This window comes from Thunnus thynnus, chromosome 24 (genome assembly GCF_963924715.1).
Source record: "Thunnus thynnus chromosome 24, fThuThy2.1, whole genome shotgun sequence".
Classification (NCBI taxonomy): Eukaryota; Metazoa; Chordata; class Actinopteri; order Scombriformes; family Scombridae; genus Thunnus; species Thunnus thynnus.
In genome coordinates this window covers 13,387,217-13,409,020 of record NC_089540.1, presented here as the reverse complement: position 1 = coordinate 13,409,020, position 21,804 = coordinate 13,387,217, and the positions used below count along the sequence as shown (strand labels likewise).

General features: G+C 40.4%; 1 protein-coding gene across 1 annotated transcript; it reads left to right on the top strand.

Annotated features, from left to right (window-relative positions):
* The first annotated feature begins 56 nt into the window (after window positions 1-56).
* Window positions 57-19,633, top strand: LOC137176913 (sodium/potassium-transporting ATPase subunit alpha-1). The gene is made up of 23 exons (XM_067582947.1): window positions 57-234; window positions 676-786; window positions 4,233-4,292; window positions 5,707-5,808; window positions 5,963-6,064; window positions 6,175-6,288; window positions 6,494-6,628; window positions 7,987-8,104; window positions 8,338-8,606; window positions 8,695-9,003; window positions 9,838-9,972; window positions 10,220-10,412; window positions 10,533-10,708; window positions 10,826-10,962; window positions 11,739-11,889; window positions 12,017-12,185; window positions 12,293-12,447; window positions 12,623-12,746; window positions 12,973-13,118; window positions 13,238-13,368; window positions 13,978-14,079; window positions 17,741-17,832; window positions 19,439-19,633. The coding sequence occupies exons 1-23, from the start codon at window positions 223-225 to the stop codon at window positions 19,465-19,467; spliced, it is 3,072 nt and encodes a 1,023-aa protein (XP_067439048.1). The 5' UTR covers window positions 57-222; the 3' UTR covers window positions 19,468-19,633.
* Window positions 19,634-21,804: the final 2,171 nt, after the last annotated feature.

Genomic DNA, 21,804 nt, shown 5'->3' with positions numbered 1-21,804 from the left:
CAGGGCAGGTGAGCCAGTTGCGGATATAAAGGTATGCTAATGTGAAGCAACCTATCTTCTTTGCTCTGGGGAGTGCGGAAGACACAGGACGCAGCAGGGCTAGAGTGAGAGAGAGAGTGTGGGAGAGAGAGAGAGTGAGAGAGAGAGAGAGAGAGGCGGAGTAGGAAAGTTGCAATTTAAAAAGACAATTGGATTGACTGTTCTCAGACTTGCGTTGCAACCATGGGGCTGGGAGTAAGTATTGGAACTTTGTCACATGTTTTGACCTGGTTTCTAAGAGTCTTTAGATTTAGGTTAAGATCAGGCTGATTATGGGGGTTTTTTTTCAGTTTTGAGCTCACACTAAGTCACAAGTTGGTGGTTAAGCTTGACATTTGTGGATTGCCTGAAGTACTTTGTACTTTAGTTTCGAAAATGTGCTGTGCAAGCACTCTGGTTTCCTGCAGTTGTGGGAGTTTCAGAACTCTTCAAACTGTCAAATTGTAGATTGTTATAAGAGCAATTCACAATCCTCCTAACAATGATTAACATACGTTTTACAACGTGTTTGAACAGCAAAGTTGTCACTGCTTTCCGCTCTTACCCGCTCAACAAATGAGGAAGTTCTAGAGCAGTCTTCACACGTGTGTTCAGTCTTATTCAGAAGCTCATTTTCTCTTATTTTCTTCAATTTAGAAAGGGAAAGATGACTACAAATTGGCGGCAACCTCAGATGGCGGGAGCAAGAAAGACAAGAAAGCTAAAGAAAAGAAGGATATGGACGACCTGAAAAAAGAAGTTGACCTGGTGAGTACACAAACAAACGTTGTCTATCATTATCTTAAGAACTTGATTGAGGTGATTTTAGCAAGATGATACTTAAACACACTAAAGTGACTTGGTAAAATGTTTGTAACTTGAAAAATCCTCCTACGTCTGAAAGGAAAAGGCGTGACTTGAATGACCCTCTTGAACTTCTTGAAGACCGTGTCTTCCCGTCCATATTGCCTCATTCTTAATGACTTATTTAGGCCATGTTAGACTCTTGGTCACTGTCAGTCACTGCCATTAGTCACAGTAATTGTACGGACAAACCTCTGCTTTGACCTCACGGCTAGTCACATGAGGTGTAGCTGTCTGCCCCTAATTTCATAAAGATTGCTACTTACACTGCTGCATATAGTGTCACATGTTATTAAGGAGTTCACAGCTATACTTAACTTCTAAGTCATGCTTATCTAGATTGACTTTCAGCTCTGAAATGTTGGGTGAGATGATCAGTTGTCCTCAAAGAGACGTCTGCTTTTCAAAACATGTAAACTAGCCCTTTTTCCACAGCCTTGATACAGTAAACTTTTATACTTCTGCTTCTAGTTTCCTTTTAAACTCTCAGATCATGTGTAGTTTAATTAGTAGGGCAAATTATTTTTCCTCTAGCCACAATTAACAAGAAACTAAACTTTCATCGCTGCACACAGCTACATCAGATGCATAGAAATGTGTAAAGTTGCATATATAGACATTTTGTGGGCTCTGAAATGTCCTGTGTAGATAGATTGGAATAACAGTTGCCCAATTTCCTGCTGGTGTCAGCTTTTCTGAATCTAAATCTGTAGCTAGTGGAGGTCATTTCCCAAGGTCAGTGAGGCACTCTTGCGTTAAGCTCATCTCCAACTTCAAGAAAAAAAGCTAATGAGTGCTCTCATGCCACCACCTTAATGTTTAAATACACATTTGGTGGAATTTTGTAGGCAGGAATAAATCTGTTAAAGGTGTCAAATGTTCTCAAGGCTGAAATTGGTCCTTAAGTGGGAGAAGTTTGCCAAAATAAAAAATATTGTCACCTCTGTAGTTATCCATAAAAATACCCCCTAAAAATGTCTTGTTAAAAGACAAAGTGCCTTTTGACTTTCTTGGGATACCTCAGTGTCCTTCACAAGGTCAACTCACACGTAGGCAGATTCAGCTCTCATGTTCATGTCAGAGCACTAATTAAATAATGAATATACCATTTCTGATGTCAAACGATATGTTAATTTTATAGAAATGGTTTTAATTTTTCTGTAATTTTGCTGTACGATGTACTATAGAGGCATTCTGGCAATGACTTTCACAAGGTCACAAAGTACAGTTGTAGATGGATGTTGTCCTAAAGTTACATTTTCAAAAACTAACAAGAACTATAAATTCTTACCACAATTACAGTGAAATATATGATAATATATGCATGTCTTGGCTTAGTGCCAGTTTTATAATTAATGATTTCATAATTGAGTGTTTCTTAAGAGTCTGGCAACTGTTTCTGCCCAATGTCATACAGCAGGTCACACAGTACAGCAGGTCATTAGGTAGTAACATCCCCATCTCGGTGAAATATTAATGATTATTGTCGTCTGGTACGTTTTTACTAGATCTCAAAGTCCTGCCGCCGCTGAAGGACATCTCAATGCCATAGCAACCGTATCGCCAGTCTGCCATAACCTTGTGCCCCCAACTTAGCATATCATTTACTGCAATTAACAGCAGGCGTTGTCGCTAATGTGTCTCTCAACTATTGAAAGTGCATCGGAAAAGCTTTTAGTTCCAAAGTCTGACACAGGGAGACAATGCAGTATGTCATGTAGATTAAGCATTGAACTATGGTTAAAGAATTATAGCGTATCAGGCAGTTGTAAAACAGTAGTAAGAGTGCAGCTGTGTCTCTATGGAGCTCAAGAAGCAGACATGTTAATGATTATTGCACCATCATACAATTAACTGAGGCCTCAAAGTCCAGCTAAAGACAGTGGAAACTGTTCCCATAGCAACATAAAGCAGCCGGTGATTTGATCAGATGTGACAACAGAAAATGTTAAATATAGAATCATGTTGATTGAGTTCAACATCAACAGTGTCCAGAAGATATTTCTTAAACTAAGGGGTGTGCGGTCATCCATCCGAACACGATCCATATATGTTTGTTTATGAGCCGTAGCATCAAAGCTAGTGAAGAAATTTCCTCCACAGGAAGGAGGAAAGAACTGCTGACTAACAGTTAAAAAAAGCAACACTTAGTTTGTGGCATGTGATAACACATTATCCACGGCACATTTGGCATGGGCCACTTTGCTTGCTTATTATGATGCAAAACTGTGGCAGGCCAGGCAGAACCATGCAATTACATCCATTTTCTCCTCCAGCTGTAAATAGTCCACATAAATGTAAAAGGACACATTAACAGCCATTTTCAGTGGTCAAATGAATATTATGTAAATGTGTATTTTCATACAGCATATATATATATATATGTATATACTCCAACAGTGGATGATTGAAAAAACTTTAAAAGATCAAAATAAACTTGTGCTTACATAATATAATGGGACACTGCCACTGAGTGATGTTGAACTGACACTTAATTCAGTCCCTCAATAACTCATTATCCAACAGCAGCTGCAATCTATATATTTGCACTTACAGTATAAGAAATTATGTAATGTTTTCTTTTTGCCGCATGTAATAATTTGTCACATATGTGAAGGCATCTTTACTGTGGATGTTTCATTGTTTTGTATAAAGATTACAATGCTTCTCAGTACAACAAAACTGAAAGGTGGGAGTCAGATGATATTTCAGATCATCCAAATTACATGGGAAGAATCTCGTTCTCCTACTCATTCACTTCATTGTAGGCGTTATTCAAACACAAACAGTGTAGGCACATGAATGTGTCAGTATCTCTGGTTGTTAATTTGCAAATCCACTTACATTTGCATGTTTCCCTCTCTTTCATTTAAAATGTAAAAAAAAATTATAGACACTTTGATCACATTTTACCTGAAAACAACACTTAAAGCAGATCGTTCTGAAAAAGTGGATCCACTCCTCAGTAACCTCCAACAAAATGTCAAACACGTGAGCAATTCTCAGAGCAAACGTCAGTATATCAGTTGGGTGACATTGATTTAGCTGGATGGACTGTTTGCTCACAGTAAACTGACTGTTTGGATGAGTCTTTACATAACTGAGCTCACGGTGACTTGTGTGTGGTTGTGAGTTTTCAATCATTGGTGGACTGAAAAACACACTGTATGGACATGCATCCATAATCCTAATCAGGGGGCAGATTTTGCCTTGCCTTCTTTACGTTCCCTGTGTCCCTCTGGAGGACTTGACAGGACATTTTTTAATACTCAAAGGTTTTTAAATGACAGGGATTTTGGCTTGTTTTACGCAATGTCTCTCAATCTCTTTCTCTCTCTCTATCTCCATAGGATGATCACAAGTTAACCCTGGATGAACTTCACAGAAAATATGGAACTGATCTTGCCAGAGTGAGTATTCTGCTTGTGTGTTCGAGCCTATCATAGTGATAGTAACTTTATGGGCTGGCTTCTGATGACACTTTCACAGAGGAAGATAAGCCCAGAGGCCAGGAAAGATCTCAGAGTACAAACTGAGGTCAAGGACTTACAACTACAAAGAAAAACACTCAACACTCAGTCATGTATTTTAGGGAGTTACAGTAGTGCAAAGGCAGAACATTTCGCCACACATTCTTACTCATGTGAAGAAATGCTGACTAAAAATTTTTGGTTTTGGTTTTATGCGGTCAGTGCCTAAAAGTGAAAAAAGTAATATCTCGGATATATATCTCAAAAAACTGACACATAAAACCAAAACTATCTGCATGGCTTGATACCACTAAAGCTAATATTGGTGAACTAACCCTTTAAAGGGTCAACACATGTCACATTGTTGTGAAAGAGAAAACACAACTACAACACGAAATGTGCTATTCCTGTTCATTACCATGGTCTTCATCAAGCTGAGGACACACAAAAATCCCATTATACAACACAATACAACCCCACACTGGCCAAAAGCTTGACTGATGCTGATTATCTGCAGAAATCAAATCTGTCTGAGTTTTCCCCCAAACAAAGACTTCATTCAAGCAAGAATGCCAGTCTTATTGACCCTACCAACAAGAAAAAAAAAATCCTGGTGTCCCTCCAAAGAGACCTTCAGTCACATTTTACTCTCAATTATTTCCCTTTTTTTTACTCTGTTAGAAAGTGTGACCATGACCTTTTTGAAGAATGTGGTGTTCATTGATAGAAATACTACCTGACTGTCCTGCCTACCTGTTTCATACAAGCTGTGATTTATCACAAGCTGTATTTTCACTGTCTAATTACACTGAGTTGTGGAAAAGAGGAAGCAGTAATTGAAGGATTACTGAGATCCCTCTTCCTGTGGATGAGGTTTCTTTTTGTTTTTGTTTCAACCAAACTTTAATCCACCACCTCCTGAGGTAATAGCAGTGTACCTGATTACCAAATAAAACTGTTCAGAAGGATACACGTCACTCTACCTCGTCTTTTGTTGTGTTTCCCTTCAGTAAATGTGAGCAAAGGCAAAGCTTTGGGTAGGAGGGCAAAAAACTGGACTTTCAGGTTTTTCTTTTATGGATTTCCTCAGATAGAAATCCTCCAGCAAGACAACACTCCCAACACTGTCTTGACTTTTACCAGGCAGTTTTAGGGAAGCATGTACAGTATTTTTAGTCAAAGCTCCCTTCTTATTCTTCCTTGTCTCAAAACCTTAAGGTAACTCAGATGGGTCAAAAGTGGTTTACATATATTTGGTTTATTTATTCCAGCTATTTTCATTGTCTGTTTGTTTGACATTATTTTATGCTATGTCATCCTGTGTTTCACATCCTGTCTGTGCTCCTCTCTCTAGGGTCTGTCCTCCTCTAGAGCAAAAGAGATTCTGGCCCGAGATGGCCCAAACGCTCTCACGCCTCCCCCCACCACACCTGAATGGGTCAAGTTCTGCAGACAGGTAAAACTCGTCCAGAGTTCCATGCAAAACATAAAACCTTGTTTGAATATTCACATTTTGGGAATTCAAGTTCACTCTGCTCTGGCGCTCTTAGTTGTTGTAGCCAGTAAAGGGTTAAGGTTGGATCCTAAATGTTACTGTATCTTGTTTCCAGCTGTTCGGTGGTTTCTCCATGCTGCTGTGGATTGGTGCCATCCTCTGCTTCCTGGCTTACGGTATCCAGGCTGCCGCAGAAGATGAACCAGCTAATGATAACGTAAGGGTCTTTGCTAATACATATGTTTTGATGATGAGTAAATCATCTATGAGATAAAGAATAAATGTCTCCAGAGATGAACTGAACATCAACCTTTTCTTTTCCTGCAGTTGTACCTGGGTATTGTGCTTTCTGCTGTCGTCATCATCACTGGTTGCTTCTCTTACTACCAAGAGGCCAAGAGCTCCAAGATCATGGAGTCTTTCAAGAACCTGGTCCCACAGGTGAGATATTTCAGATCTAAGCATTAAGGCAGTTTTACAGATGGGAACATGTTGCACAAAGCTAAGGAGCAGTCTTATGACATCAATCTTACTGTACTGCTTACACATTTTCCCATTTATCAACTGGGAAGGGTAATGCCTCTTGGCGTTCATAATTATGTTCAGGAATTGCCTACAAACATATATTCCACCTTTGATCTCATAGCAAGCCCTGGTTGTCCGTGACGGTGAGAAGAGCAGCATCAACGCTGAGGATGTGGTGGTTGGAGATTTGGTCGAGGTGAAAGGAGGAGACAGAATCCCCGCTGATCTGCGAATCATCTCTGCCCACGGCTGCAAGGTCTGTAAAGTCCTCTTTTCATCTCGCCTTACAGACCTTCATATCAAACACTAGTTTGAAACTGCATTTAGACATTCAATATTTAATTATAAAGATTTATAAGACTGTTTTTATTTATGAAGTTTATGTATGTATGTATGTATGTATGAGTCAAGTTGATAGTAAAAAGAAGAAATTATGATTTACTCATACACCACACAGTCATCATGTTTCGATTGAAGTTGCACAACTTCTTACAGGAAATACAGCATGTGGATAGATGTGGGTTTTTTAACTTCCTGTTGGTGCCTTCATGTCTAGATTTCCTTTGATAGACTCAAAAATCAAGATCACATTATCTTAGTTCCTTAATTGTCTTGTTTGTCTCTTAAAGTTAAATTCCTTTTACCCAAATGTGCCACTTCTATCTCCCTGCTTTTGACATCAACAAAAAGATCAGCAATCCCAGATAGCAAAATTGCTGTGGCCCATATCCGGCCCACACCCGACACTGTCATGTGGCCCACATACCGCATGGAATGATGGCACTTGGGCGGTCCGCTCCTGTTTGCCAGATCCGGGCCACAAGCAAACCATTGCTATGCCACATGTAAACCAAAAACTAAACAAATAAACAAGATCTGGCCTATATCTGGACCACAGTTCATTTTTGTTCTGGCCCTGATCGGGCCCACATTCCATATCTTCATCCGGCCCACATACCGCGTGGAATGATGGCACTTGGGCGGTCCGCTCCTGTTTGCCAGATCCGGGCCACAAGCAAACCACAGCAATGCCACATGTAAACCAAAAACTAAACAAATAAACCAAATCTGGCCTACATCTGGACCACAGTTCATTTTTATTCTGGCCCTGATCGGGCCAGGACCTGTGGATAAACCATTTATGTATCACTGGAAAGACAGCTGCCTTAAGCTGTGCAGCCCCCAACAAGGTGCTATCAGTTAGTCAGTTCAATTGGGTACATGTGGGGTTCAACCCCAAACAAGGCAGTGGAAACCAGTTCTTAGACTAGAGGTGGGGACTGTGGCTGGACTGTTAGGACAATGATCCCTGGACTAACATAGAACAGTACATTCCATGTTTATAAGAGGAGGAGGCCAGGGCAAACTTTGCTGTAGAAAAATAAGCTTCTGGGAGCATTTCCAGAGAATCTTACCTTCCTAGTTGTAAACATTATTGGTGTGTATGCACCTACACTGAGCTTCACCTCTAAAATTTTATGATTCATTATGCTATCTGGGATGTCAGTCAATGTTTTTGACATATCTGTCTTTTTTCTCCTGAAAACAAGGTGTCATTCTTTTGTCACTGTATATCTTTTATGTTTCATTCTTGCTTTACTTTCTCCCCTCCAGGTGGACAACTCCTCTCTGACTGGTGAATCTGAGCCCCAGACTCGTACTCCCGACTTCTCCAATGACAACCCACTGGAGACCAGGAACATTGTTTTCTTCTCCACCAACTGTGTTGAAGGTAGAGCACAAACAAAAACAAAGTAGTGGATGACACAGAAATTTAGTATGATATAATATAATATAATATAATATAATATAATATAATATAATATAATATAATATAATATAATATAATATAATATAATATAATATAATATAATATAATATAATATAATATAATATAATATAATAATTATAGTTGATAATGTATTCTATTCTTTTTCATACCTATCTCATGACTTCTCTCACCAGGTACTGCCAAAGGAATTGTCATCAATACTGGAGACCGCACTGTCATGGGTCGTATCGCCACACTGGCTTCTAGTCTGGAGGGCGGCAAAACTCCCATTGCCATTGAGATTGAGCACTTCATCCACATCATCACTGGTGTGGCCGTCTTCCTGGGCGTGTCCTTCTTCATTCTTTCCCTTATCCTTGGATATGGGTGGCTGGAGGCCGTCATCTTCCTTATCGGTATCATTGTTGCCAATGTGCCGGAAGGTCTCCTGGCTACTGTCACTGTGAGTCTTGGTGTGGTGTATGTCCCGATTTGTATTTCACTGTTAATAATCTGATTCAGACTGAAGAACACTGGATTTCTGTCTCTAGGTGTGTCTGACCCTGACTGCTAAGCGTATGGCCAAGAAGAACTGCTTGGTGAAGAACTTGGAAGCTGTGGAGACCCTGGGCTCCACTTCCACCATCTGCTCAGACAAGACCGGCACCCTGACCCAGAACAGAATGACCGTTGCTCACATGTGGTTCGACAACCAGATCCACGAGGCTGACACCACCGAGAACCAGAGCGGGACCTCCTTCGACAGGAGCTCAGCCACCTGGGCTGCCCTGGCCAGAATCGCCGGACTCTGCAACCGTGCCGTCTTCCTGGCAGAGCAGAGCAACGTTCCCATCCTGAAGGTGCCGACCTTTTCCTGCATCCTCCTTTAAAATCTTCTGATCACCAAACACACTAAACGTTTTGCTCTAGTTCACCCATTCAGGTCTCCACAAAGAGTCTAAATAATTCACCATTGGAAGACGATACCAATAACATTTGGTGTAATACCATCCTCTTAGTCATGGTTGTAAACAAGCACAAAGCAGAATTTACCCTTTTTACCTCACAGAACTATTTCTTCCTTATTGAATTGGGTGCTACCCCCTAGTTGATTTATAATTCAGTTGAATAACAAGATGCAGTGACTGTGTGGGAAGTTTCTTGGCATTATAACTTGGCAAAGAACTTTGGGACTTTGCAACAAAAATACAAATGTAGCCAGACTGCACTACAAATCTTTTTAAAAAGCACTCAACATAATTAAGGTCTTTTCAGTAATAGATAGCTTTTTCTACAGCAGGAAGTGGCTAGACAGGCCTATTGATTTATTTCTTCATGAGTCCACTGCACAGTGGGAACAGAAAGACAATGTCTCAGAATGTCAAAAGTTGCTAAAATTGCAGTGTTTTTTTGAAATTGTCAGGTATTTCAAAGGGGACTTATATATATATCTTTATATAATATAATAATAATAATAGTAATATCTATATTTATTTACTTGTTCTTAAAATTACACAAACCACTGACATCACCAGCAACACAAAAACAATAATTTTGTTGGAAGAGGTGGCATTTGTTGGTCAAATGGTGATGTCTGTTTTAAAATGGATCACTGAAATTTCAGCTGATCCAAATTCATCTGCATGAATCGAGTCAAATCCACTGATCCAACTCTTTTTTGTTTAAATTCACAGAGAGATGTAGCCGGTGATGCCTCAGAAGCTGCCCTGCTGAAGTGTATTGAGTTGTGCTGCGGATCTGTCAGTGGCATGAGAGACAAGTACAACAAGATTGCTGAGATCCCCTTCAACTCCACCAACAAATATCAGGTAAACAATTCAAATATTTTTTTCGACAGTACAGCTACAAAATTTGTTCACCTGCTTTTCATTTTCAATGGAAGGAAATGTTGACTTGGGCCCTCTAGTGTCTGGGTCTTCATCGAGCAGTTTTTAACAAATAATTAACAATCTATACCAGCAAATTTTAAATTAAAACTGGGTTTTATTTGACATAAATACCTGATAGCGACAACAAAACAAGCATTGACTATACAGCCTTCCTCTTGTTCTACAGCTCTCCGTTCACAAGAACACAACTCCCGGAGAGACCAAGCATCTGCTGGTGATGAAAGGTGCCCCAGAGAGGATTTTGGACCGCTGCTCCACCATCATGCTCCAAGGCAAAGAGCAGCCGCTGGACGACGAGATGAAAGATGCTTTCCAGAACGCCTATGTTGAGCTGGGAGGACTTGGAGAGAGAGTACTGGGTTAGTATGGGCTAGCTCAATTATAAATCCTTGCAATATGTCCTGAATTGGTTGGTGGACTGAACTCTGAAAAGGCACCTTGCTATATGATTGACAATCATTCTCTTCCTTTTTTTTCAGGTTTCTGCCATTTCAACCTGCCTGACGACCAGTTCCCAGAGGGCTTTGCTTTTGACACTGAAGAGGTGAACTTCCCCACAGAGAAACTGTGCTTCATTGGCCTCATGTCCATGATTGATCCTCCTCGTGCTGCTGTGCCCGATGCTGTCGGCAAATGCAGGAGCGCTGGAATCAAGGTATGCAACCAGAAAAGGTTCAGTCCACTGTACATATGAACATCAGAATGATACAAACTTCCTGCAAGACTATCACGTATGAAACTGTCTTTCCTCCTCTGTCTTCCTCTTCCTCAGGTTATTATGGTAACAGGTGACCATCCCATCACAGCCAAGGCTATCGCTAAGGGTGTGGGTATCATCTCTGAAGGCAACGAGACTGTTGAAGACATTGCTGCTCGCTTGAACGTTCCAGTTTCAGAGGTTAACCCCAGGTTTGTATGCTTACTAAAGCTTATATCTGAGTGTTGAGATTGTTTGTCATGCTTGTGGCACCAAACACTCAAAATATATACATTTTTGGCAGATGCTTAAAACATGTTTTTAAGAAGCCTCCTCTTCTGTGGCAATTCTTTGCAATACTAGAGGTATCAATATAAAATTAAATCAGCATCGGCTAACGAGGCCTTCAATCTGCTCAGCCAAAAAGGCTTTTACCTCAGAGTCAGTGCAGACAAATAAATCTAGATGTGGCTCTGAGCTGGTGGCTTTACTGTTTCCTCATCAACAAGTTTGATTTATGTGTTCAGATCCAAGCTCAGCACGTTTATCAAACTGCTGCACTGGGAAGAAATCTCCTGCCGAAAAGTGTATTTGTAACTGATGTGAAATGTCACCTGCGTGGGCAAAATATTACACTATCCTGTACAATGGCACCAAGATAAATGACTGAAGACACTGTTTAAGTGTTGACAATGTATGATTCATCGCCTGCAATTATGAGGTTAGGCCCAAACATACTGTATATAGCACTCTATTCAAAGTCTAGAATTTCACCAACAAAGCTATAATTGTCCTTTAAATGGGGTGCCAAGACTGGTGCTGTCTGTTTCTAAAGGAATTTCCTGTTTTCCTAGTATGCCTTTTCCTTGTGATTTTCATGTTGTGTCCCTTTACTGCCCTGATCATATCCTAGATTCAGCTTTCCCTCACAGAAACAGGATGTGCGATCAGAATTGTTGTCCTAATGCTGCTGTGATTTCCTCTCCAGGGACGCCAAGGCCTGCGTTGTCCACGGCGGTGAGCTTAAAGAAATGACCTCAGAAAATCTTGACAACATTCTGCGACACCACACTGAAATCGTCTTTGCCAGAACCTCCCCTCAGCAGAAACTTATCATTGTGGAGGGTTGCCAGAGACAGGTCAGCATCGTACACACAGCTTTGTCTGCTGTCCTACATTTTGTTGAAGCAATTAAACCTCAGTTGAGTTATGTTTTGAATATGTTCCATACCAGCACATTCAAACTCTCTTTCCCTCTCTCTGCAGGGAGCCATTGTGGCTGTGACAGGTGATGGTGTGAACGACTCTCCAGCTCTGAAGAAGGCCGACATTGGTGTTGCCATGGGAATCGCTGGATCTGACGTCTCCAAGCAGGCCGCCGACATGATCCTGCTGGACGACAACTTTGCCTCCATCGTTACAGGAGTGGAAGAAGGTAAAGCTTTCTTTCATTTCAGAAATGCAGACTACAACAAGCATCATTGTAACTGCCCAAATGTCACAATATTAATTTCTTCTTCTTGTCATAAATTACTTTGTCAGGCCGTCTGATCTTTGACAACTTGAAGAAGTCCATCGCCTACACCCTGACCAGTAACATCCCTGAGATCTCACCCTTCCTCCTCTTTATCATCGCCAACATCCCTCTGCCCCTGGGAACCGTCACCATCCTCTGTATCGACCTGGGAACTGACATGGTGAGTTCTTTGAGAGATTGATTGGTTAGTCAAGCTTTTCATAGCCTTTTCAAAAAGGTTGTCTTATCTCTTGACATCATGCAAGTTTTTCATCATAATAAAGTAATGGTAATACATTATGTGGGTATGTAATTCACTTAATTTACTTTCCATTTTTTTACTTGTTGCCTGCCAGGTCCCTGCCATCTCCCTGGCTTATGAAGCAGCTGAGAGCGACATCATGAAGAGACAGCCAAGAAACCCCAAAACAGACAAATTAGTGAATGAGAGGCTCATCAGCATAGCCTACGGACAGATTGGTAAATTTTTTTGTCTCTACAGAGGGCGAGAATTTGCCCTTTCTCACTGTTTGTTGTTGTGGGATATATAAATCCTTATGTGACTGAATAGTAGAGAAAGAAGTGACTGTTTTTAGGGTTTAGGGTCAGTTTTCTAAAAAATGTAACCTTCCTCATCTTTTGGAAGCTATGTCTCTTAAATCAAAGTTTACAAAGTTATGAATGAACTGCTCTTTTCCTCTGTTAGGTATGATGCAGGCCACAGCTGGGTTCTTCACATACTTTGTGATCCTGGCTGAAAATGGTTTCCTACCCATGGACCTGCTCGGGCTCAGAGTGCTCTGGGACGACAGATATGTAAATGACCTGGAAGACAGCTACGGACAGCAGTGGGTCAGTAATTGTAATCATTTAATAAATAAATGTAATGCCATAAGCAGTAATGCTGAAGCCAAAATAAACAGGAAGAAAAGGAAAAAGGTCCTAATCTCTTTTAATTTTTTATCCACCAGACATACGAACGCAGAAAGATCGTAGAGTTCACCTGCCACACAGCCTTCTTCGCTAGCATCGTGGTCGTCCAGTGGGCCGATCTGATCATCTGTAAGACCAGGAGGAACTCCATCCTGCAGCAAGGAATGAAGTATGTCCACGTTGAGACATAGGAGGAGCTATAAAGTACAGCAGGGACTTTCAAACCTGCATTTTATAAAAGATTTTATAAAAGAGTTTCTTTCAACTATCTTATAGAAAGGGCAATAGCAGCACAGCTAGCCTCTACCTTGAGATATGTGTAATCATTTGTTTGTGCAGCTATTGAATCTATTGAAACGTCTTTCAACTTCGGTCCTAAAATAGACCATTTTCACCAAGAACTCTGGTTAGGACAGAAAGCAAGTAGCTGACTTAAATTATTTATTTACAAAAAACAAATTCAATAAAAAAGTTAATGATGATATAAGACGAATCCAGGTGTATTTAAAGCATCTTAGATGAAAAAAAAACAACCAAAACATGTAGGAATAAAGAATAAATGCATAACTTGCAAAATAGAGCAGTCCCATTTCAAGTTTTCATCATTTTCAGTTTGAGGGCACATCGCTTTTTAGTATAACTATTGCTATTTTGGTGATCCTAGTATTTCTATGAAGAATATTTATTGCTTCAGGAGTTGTCAGTATAACAATAGGAAGTGTAGAATGCTCTCAGATAAATTTTGATTTTAATTGTGTTAAATCTTAATTTTTCACAGGAACCGCATCCTGATCTTTGGGCTGTTTGAGGAGACCGCCCTGGCTGCTTTCCTGTCATACTGCCCGGGCATGGACGTCGCCCTCAGAATGTACCCTCTCAAGTGAGTAAAACACACAGATTAAGATATAAACATCCTCAAGCGTCTTTACAGAAATTCAGGAATTATACTGTGTTTACAAAAAATCCTAAAAGAATACTATGCAAACTCTCTTTTATCTTTAATCTGCTGATAAGCTTGTTAGGACATTGTCTAGGATGCAGAGTTATGCATAAAGCACATTTTTCCCTTTTCACTGTTGGCTTTTGTGGTTGGCATGCTCTCATTTGAATGTGTTCTGTTTTTGTTCGTGCATGAGAGCTATTTAAGATTATCCCTGTTAAAGTGGTAATCTGCAAAATCCTTTTTTCTGTTAATTTACCGACGTTCGCCGCACTTCCCGGTGGTTACTTGTCAATCATGGCAGCTACAGTCCTGTGACATTGTTTTCCTTGGATTTCTGTTGAGTGAAGTGCTGTTTTAGTGATCATCTTGTTAAAAATAGATGGATGTTATCTTGTGTCACTGGTAATTTCCACTTCAGAGGCAGAACAGAGCAGAAGAGCTACTGTGCTAATGAGATTGTTTGCCCAACAGAGAAAAATAGAAAGCAATGAGGGCACGTTAAGCTCATTAGCTCAGGAGTTGCACACACAACTGAAATCTCCTCGTCTTATCTGGTTCTCCTCGTTATTGTTTTGTGTCTTCCCCTACTCCTGCCTCTCCTTTCTTCCCCACCACCTTTTCATCTGTTCCCAGTGTGTCTGTCTCCTCTCCACTTCTTTCAGACTCTCCTCAGCCACCCACTGCTGATGCTCAACTAACCTTGGCTTCTCCTTCTCCATGTTTGTCTCTCTCCTCCCAGTCTTTGTCTTCTTGTCCCTATTTCTGTCTCGTCTGCTTTCTGTGTTTGTGTTTTTCTCTCTCATTCATGCTTTTATCTCTGAGTTGATATATATATTCAGTGGATTTCAGTTACTTATTGCTAAAGAAAATCTACAGAAATTACAGTAAATATTCAATGAAACAAATAAATTTGGCTTTATATCACTCAACTCATCTGTCACTAGATTTATCAGTCAAATAACAATAGTTGGATTGTTTCCTTTGTTTGAGAGTGGTTGCACTCGTTAGGCTTTTCTACATAGTGTAAACCATGTTATGGATTTTCATTTAGGGAGGTTTTGTCCAATTTCTGTACATATTTTGACATTTTGAGAGGCAAAGTCAGGGCGTCCTGACTGACCTTTGAAGAAGGCCATTTTGGCTTTTTTTTTTACCCTGGAAAGATTAGATGGAGCCCACTGAACCACTCCTGGCCATTAGTTGGCAGAACACACAAGAAACTAATAAGCGTCATTTAAAAAATGAAAAATTTGATGGTTTGTATATGTGTGTGCACATTAGAAAAAAAAGCTTTTCATGTGTTCTTAGAGAGCCTTAAGCCAAATATAACAGCATAAAACTCTGTGCTTTGAAGTGCTGATGCTGAAAATTACTGAGGGCATGCCAGTGTTGTGTGTTAGCATCTGTTGAACCCCCAAGGCAAATCCAGTGTTCAGAATTTTCTGAATTTTTATCATAAATTATTTTAAAATATGATAGATGACACCTCAAATTCTACTGCAGTTGAGTTTTTTGAAATATTACTGAGTCCTTTATTCTGGTTCAACATGCCTCTGGCCCAACTCATAGCCATGGCCATGGTTTAGACTTTGTGTCTATGATGGATCTCTCCATCTCTGATCACCAGTGTATTTTATTTGATAGTCTTAACCTTAAAAAAGCATGCAGGAGAACAGAACGCAAATGGAGGACAAGAAAACTCCAACAAAGTAAAGATATACTGGTCATCTACAATCAAAAGTAAAAGAGGCAAGAGACCAATATTTGTTGGCGTTTATAACCACCAATCAGCACAATCCCAGATTTTTATTTACAACCATTAATCAGATTGTCAAACCTCCCACTACTAGTCCCTCTGCTTCATCTGCTGCTGACTGTGAGAAATGTCTCCTTCTCTCCAGACGAAATTCGCCAAATTCAACCAAACATTGCCTTTCCAACTCCTCCCATGATTCTTCCTTGTCAATGTCCTCATTTGCAAGATAGCTGCTGGCCAGTTGATATGGAAACTCTCACCGACACATGAAACCCTCATCCAGTCATCTGGATATCATTCCAGCTAAATTGTCCAGAAAAGTGATGGGAGAAATAAGCCCTTCTCTCTTCCAAATTTTAAATAGTTCCCTTTACTCTGGATGTGTCCCAGATTATTTTAAAATAGCCTGTTTTCAGCCACTGCTAAAAGGATCAGGCCTTGATCCATCAGTTTTAAAAACATTTTAAAACTGCCCTTCATTTCCAAAATTCTTGAGAAACTGGTTTTAGAACAACTTCTGGAAGCGTTTAATAACAACAGCATATTTTAGACATTTCAATCTGGATTTCACATGATACATAGTACCGAAACAGCTCTTCTAAAGGTTGCAAATGATTTATTAATGGCTACAGACTCTGGACTGGTGCTGCTTGACCTTAGCGCAGCATTCGACACCATCAATCACGCTACGCTAATTAATAGACTTCAGGATTGGGTGGACATTTCTGGAACAGTCCTGGAGCGGTTCTCCTCCTCTCTGTCAGACACAGAACATTTTATGTCTCAATTGATTCATTCATCTCTTCAACTGTACAGACAACATGTGGTATTCCTCAAGGATCAGTTCTTGGAACAATTCTGTTCTTTCTTTATATGCTACCATTCGGTCATATCATCCATCATCATAACATCTCATTTCACTGTTATGCAGACAATACACAGTTATATCTCTCCATTAAACCCCCTGAATGCAACAAGCTGACCACTCTTCAGAGCTGCTTAGCTGATGTGAGAGACCGGATGTCCTTGTTAATCAAGTCCAGCCACTGCTCGGCCCCCTTATCTCAAATATTAAGAGCACTGCTAAAAACCTGCGTGTGATCTTCGATAGTTTGAACAAGCTTTGAACAAAACAAAAAATATGGTACAATCATGTTTCTACCACCTCAGGAATATTTCCAAGATTTATTATCTATTTATATTCCAAGAATTATTCATGTTTTTATTTCCTCAGGCCTGGACTGTTGTAACACCTTGTTTACCTGCCTCAGTGCCTGAGATTGTGCAGAACTCTGCAGCCAAACGCTCTTCTCACATCACTCCAGTTTTAGCCTCTTTGCACTGGTTACCAATTTATTTTAGAATCCATTTTTAAAAAATTACTCATGACTTACAAGGCTTTATATGGCCAGGCACCAGAGTACATCAGTGAACTCTTAACTCCTGGCTGTCCAAAAAGGCCTCTTAGATCTGCTGTATTAGACCTGTTAGCTGTTCCTGAGTCCATGTTAAGGTCAAAGGGTCATCAAGCTTTTGCTGTTCTGGCAGTTCAGCTTTGAAACAGTCTTCCAGTTAGTTTTCTGTTTCTGCATTTTTAAAGACTTGCCTCTTCGCCTGACAACTAGTCTTATTTGTTTACATAATACAGCTCTGTTGTGCAACCACCTGATTTTGAATCGAATTCAAAATTTCACTTGTTTTACCTTTTTTTTAATACTGTCTTTTAACTATGTGCTTGTATTTAGATAATTATTATTATTATTACTATTACGTACAGTTTCTAGGTTTTTTAAAACTTGTCACAGTCCAGTTGTAACTCTGTCTTTCTCTCGTCCACTTCAGGCCATGTTGGTGGTTCTGTGCCTTCCCCTATTCCCTGCTCATCTTCCTGTACGACGAAGCCAGAAGATATATCCTCAGACGCAACCCAGGCGGTAAGACTTCTACAACATTCAAAGCTGTTAAAGCTTTTTATGACATATTTTTTGCCTCTGTTCTCTGTATCTGGAGGCGACTGTAGGAGGATGAGGTGGATAGGATTGCTTCATGTTGGCCAAATGGGAACTCAGATGCAGGAAAAAGTGTTGCATCACATCAAATAAACACTTAGTTTTATTTCAATACTGATAAAGCGTAAATCTACTTTTTAGTTTAACAGGATGCCAATGCAAACAAGAACAGGACCTTTTTGTATCTTATGGCCTAACTTTCCACCATATTTCATTGAAATCTTCTTTATTTTTTAACAAAAAGGCCGACAAATGAGACAGAGAACATACCCTCGTTGACCGAGTGTTGAAGTAATGCTGAAATTCAGGTGTTGACTATCCACGATATTTATAAAACAATATGCAAGCTATGTAATCCCTCCCTCCTGACTGACATTAGTCATGACATACAGTATGTAGCTTGATACAGAGAGCAAAGGCAGCTGTGGCTCAGAAGGATTGTGACCAAAATGGACATTGAGGATGAATCACAGGTGTCTGTGTATGTGTTAAGCATGAGCAATGTATGTGTCTCTGTGTCTATTTTCGTGCCCTGTCTGTTATCACTGCCACAACTGTGTCTCTCCACATAGACCAGTGAACTGTGGCAGATGGCAGGGCCCAGTGGGATTTGAACCCTCAACCCTACCATTGTTAATGCCTCATTCCGCCCACAGAGCTGTGCAGAACCTGCATGCAGAGCTGGCTCTGATGCAGCTGTGTTTGTATGTGTGTGTGTGTGAGTGTGAGTGTGAGTGTGTGCTACATCTGAGCCTCACAGCACAGATCAGTGAACATCCCATTGCCCATCCATGGTGAATAATGTGTTACAATCAGACAGACAAAAAAAAAACATGTTAAACTAACAAACAGCTCCTGGGATTTATTTTCATAAGTTTACTCAAACAAAATTAGAAAAAATAGGTTTCCCACTGTGTACTTGGCCCAAAGCTAACTGTCCTCCACATTATATTTAACCCGGGCTGACTGAAGTTTCACAGTTTCACTCAAATATGGAAACCATGATTCCAGCCCAGTGATTTTTTTTTTTTTTTTGCCTTCTGTGAAACACAAGTATGCACAGAGTTGCAGGCCTAAAAATAAAATGTAGCTTTGGGCTCAGTGGGGCCTGGAAAAAGATGCTAAATCACATCATTCATGCATCCACAATCCCTTGTGTTGTTAGACGTCTAGGGTCGGGTCAGATATCAAGGATGATATCATCGGCTCATGAACAACTGTGAGCCCCAACCTCCGTGTCCCTGCAGGACACATCTTTTAATGGCATCATGAAGACAGTCATTGTTGGCTCTAAATTCAGAAAGAGTCTTGTTCACGTTCCCTAATCCACTCTTATTTATTTGAATCACTGTCAGCCAACATGATGGATGATATCATCTTAAAGCTCAAGCGCAAAGTGAAATGTCACAGCCTTCTGCTAAATCCTGCTATATTCCCATTTTTTGGGGTTTCAAGAAGAATCTTAAGCCCTGTAATGTAAGACGAAACATCCCCAGAATACGTCCCTAATTCTGTCTCCTTTGGTTTCTAGGTTGGGTGGAGCAAGAAACATACTACTGAGTCAACACGACACAGTCACGGAGGGAGCAGTCAGTGTTTCATCGTTATTTACTGCCATGTTACATATCAGTCTGAGATGTTAGTCAGACTCCAAAAAACACATGGATAAATTATCTGATGTATATGTCATTCACAATAAAACATTTCCGTACCATTGTACAACAAAGGCTGCTTGGAAGTTTATTTCTTTCACACACTTTTACTGGTGGTTTTGTCCAACGTGGAGGGTTAAAACAGCATTTTAAGGTTCAACAGATGTGAATTAGTGAGTCAGATCTGGTCAACCACGCAAGGGGATCATCCGCATTAACTGTTCTGTTCCTAAACTTTGGTTCTGGGGTTGCATCGAGAGAGTTCACATCGAAATATTATGATGATATTATGCAAAAAAACACATTTTTGGAGTACCTCCTACATAGAAAACCAACGTCTACCTTGCAAAATACACCAAATGTTGCCACTCCTATTTGTCAGACAATTAAATCAATCGATATCAGGTAATTTTCTGTTGATTGACTTATCAATTAATACACTAATCGTGTCAGCATTATCTGCTACTACACTGGATTTCACTTGGATTTTATCTTCACCTACCAGATATTAAGAACAAGCATGTCAGAAGAAGAGAGAGAGTGTGTGTGTGTGTATGTGTGCTCACATGTGTGTGTCCATTATCTCAAGGGCCGGTCTGCCACAATGGTGTTTGCGATGGATCGCTCTATTGCCCGCTAATGCAAAGAGGCCCTCAGTGAAAATTAACTGAGACCACTCTAGTGCAATCTACTCTGTGTTTACCCTGGTCATTATGTATGGCCCCCTTTCTCCCTCGATCACTCTTATATGTGTGTGTGTGTGTGTGTGAGTGTGTGTGTACACGGTATCCCATCATACAAACCTGGTCACAGATGGCCGACTTCACACACACTCGGGAGACAATTGAGCCAGTGGACAGATTATTTGCAGATATTATAGGTCTTTAATAGTTGACATGCAGCACAATTCAGGAAACGAGTCAGGTGAGCTGATGAGTGTTTGAACTGACCAATCAGGTTGTTTTCCTTCCAAGTTACAAGGTGATATCCTTTTACACCAGAGGGTGCTAGAGTAAGACACACAAGACGAGGAAGCAAACAAAAATGGAAGAAAGGAGGAGAAAGAGGATGGATTAAAGTCACAGCAAGAGAACAACAAATATTGGCTATTGTAACACACATTTTCAAGATGTAATCAATCATCTTATTATTGTTTGAAAGCATAAACTTGTTCTTTGCTGCTTTTGGTAATATTCTTTTCTGATGAACTGTCACGCCGATAAACTTATTCAATCAAGATGAATCGAGCTGTGGGGATAGAGAGAGAGAGAAAGAGGCAGACATTATCATGCCTTCATCCTTCGTTCACAAGCAGGGCCCCTGAACGTGCCTGTTGCTATGGCAACTCATTTGAGAGCCCTCTCTCTCTCTCTCTTTCTCTCTCTCTCTTTCCTCTCTCTCTCCAACATCTAAATAAAATCTATGCTATTTATAGAGCAACACGCGAGCTGCGCTGATTGCACACGCATGGATGTGAATACACTCACCAAAACAAAAAAAACAAAAAAATATGACTGCACATATATGTGTATGCGTGCACGTGCAAACAGGCACATGCATGAGCACACACACGCTCCCCCTACACACAATGCCAGGGCTTGCTACTGTGCGTCCATCTGCAAATTAAGTCCTCCTGTGGTTTTTGTTTGTTTACTCCTGATTTTGTTCATTCTGTGTCATGTTTTTTGGGTTTCATACTTGAGAAAAAGCCCTTAAAAATCAGAAGATTTTGACACAAATACATATAAAGAGGAGACAATACAGCAAGGAGCGTGTGTGTGTGTGTGTGTGTGTGTTTTGTAAAAAGCTAAAGATGAACTGCCATCGGCCTCGCAGTGAAATCTCTCCATCGCTGTTTGATCTATCTCAGGTTTATCTTGTCAGCTGGCGCAGAGTGCTCTCCAAACCTGCTGATAAGGTCTATTAGAATACACAGGGAGCCAGACAGTGAGTGACACAGTCCACCTATCAGGATACAATAACACTCCAATAGCTGGCCCGGCCTGCCCGCCTGGGTCTACTTCATGGTTGAAGAGGTCGCTTTCTATTACAACCTGCTGATATAGCTGGTTACAGCTGCAGACATGAGTGCGATGCAGGGATTAGATACAAGAGAAACTTGTTTTTTCAGTGTAAAATCTGAAGTAGGGGGGTAGGTTTAAAAGATTTTGTGTACGTTCTCCTTGCATGCATGTAAAAGGAGGAAACCCCTCTCGTGTCCTCGCGCACAACAAGTGGTTGAATG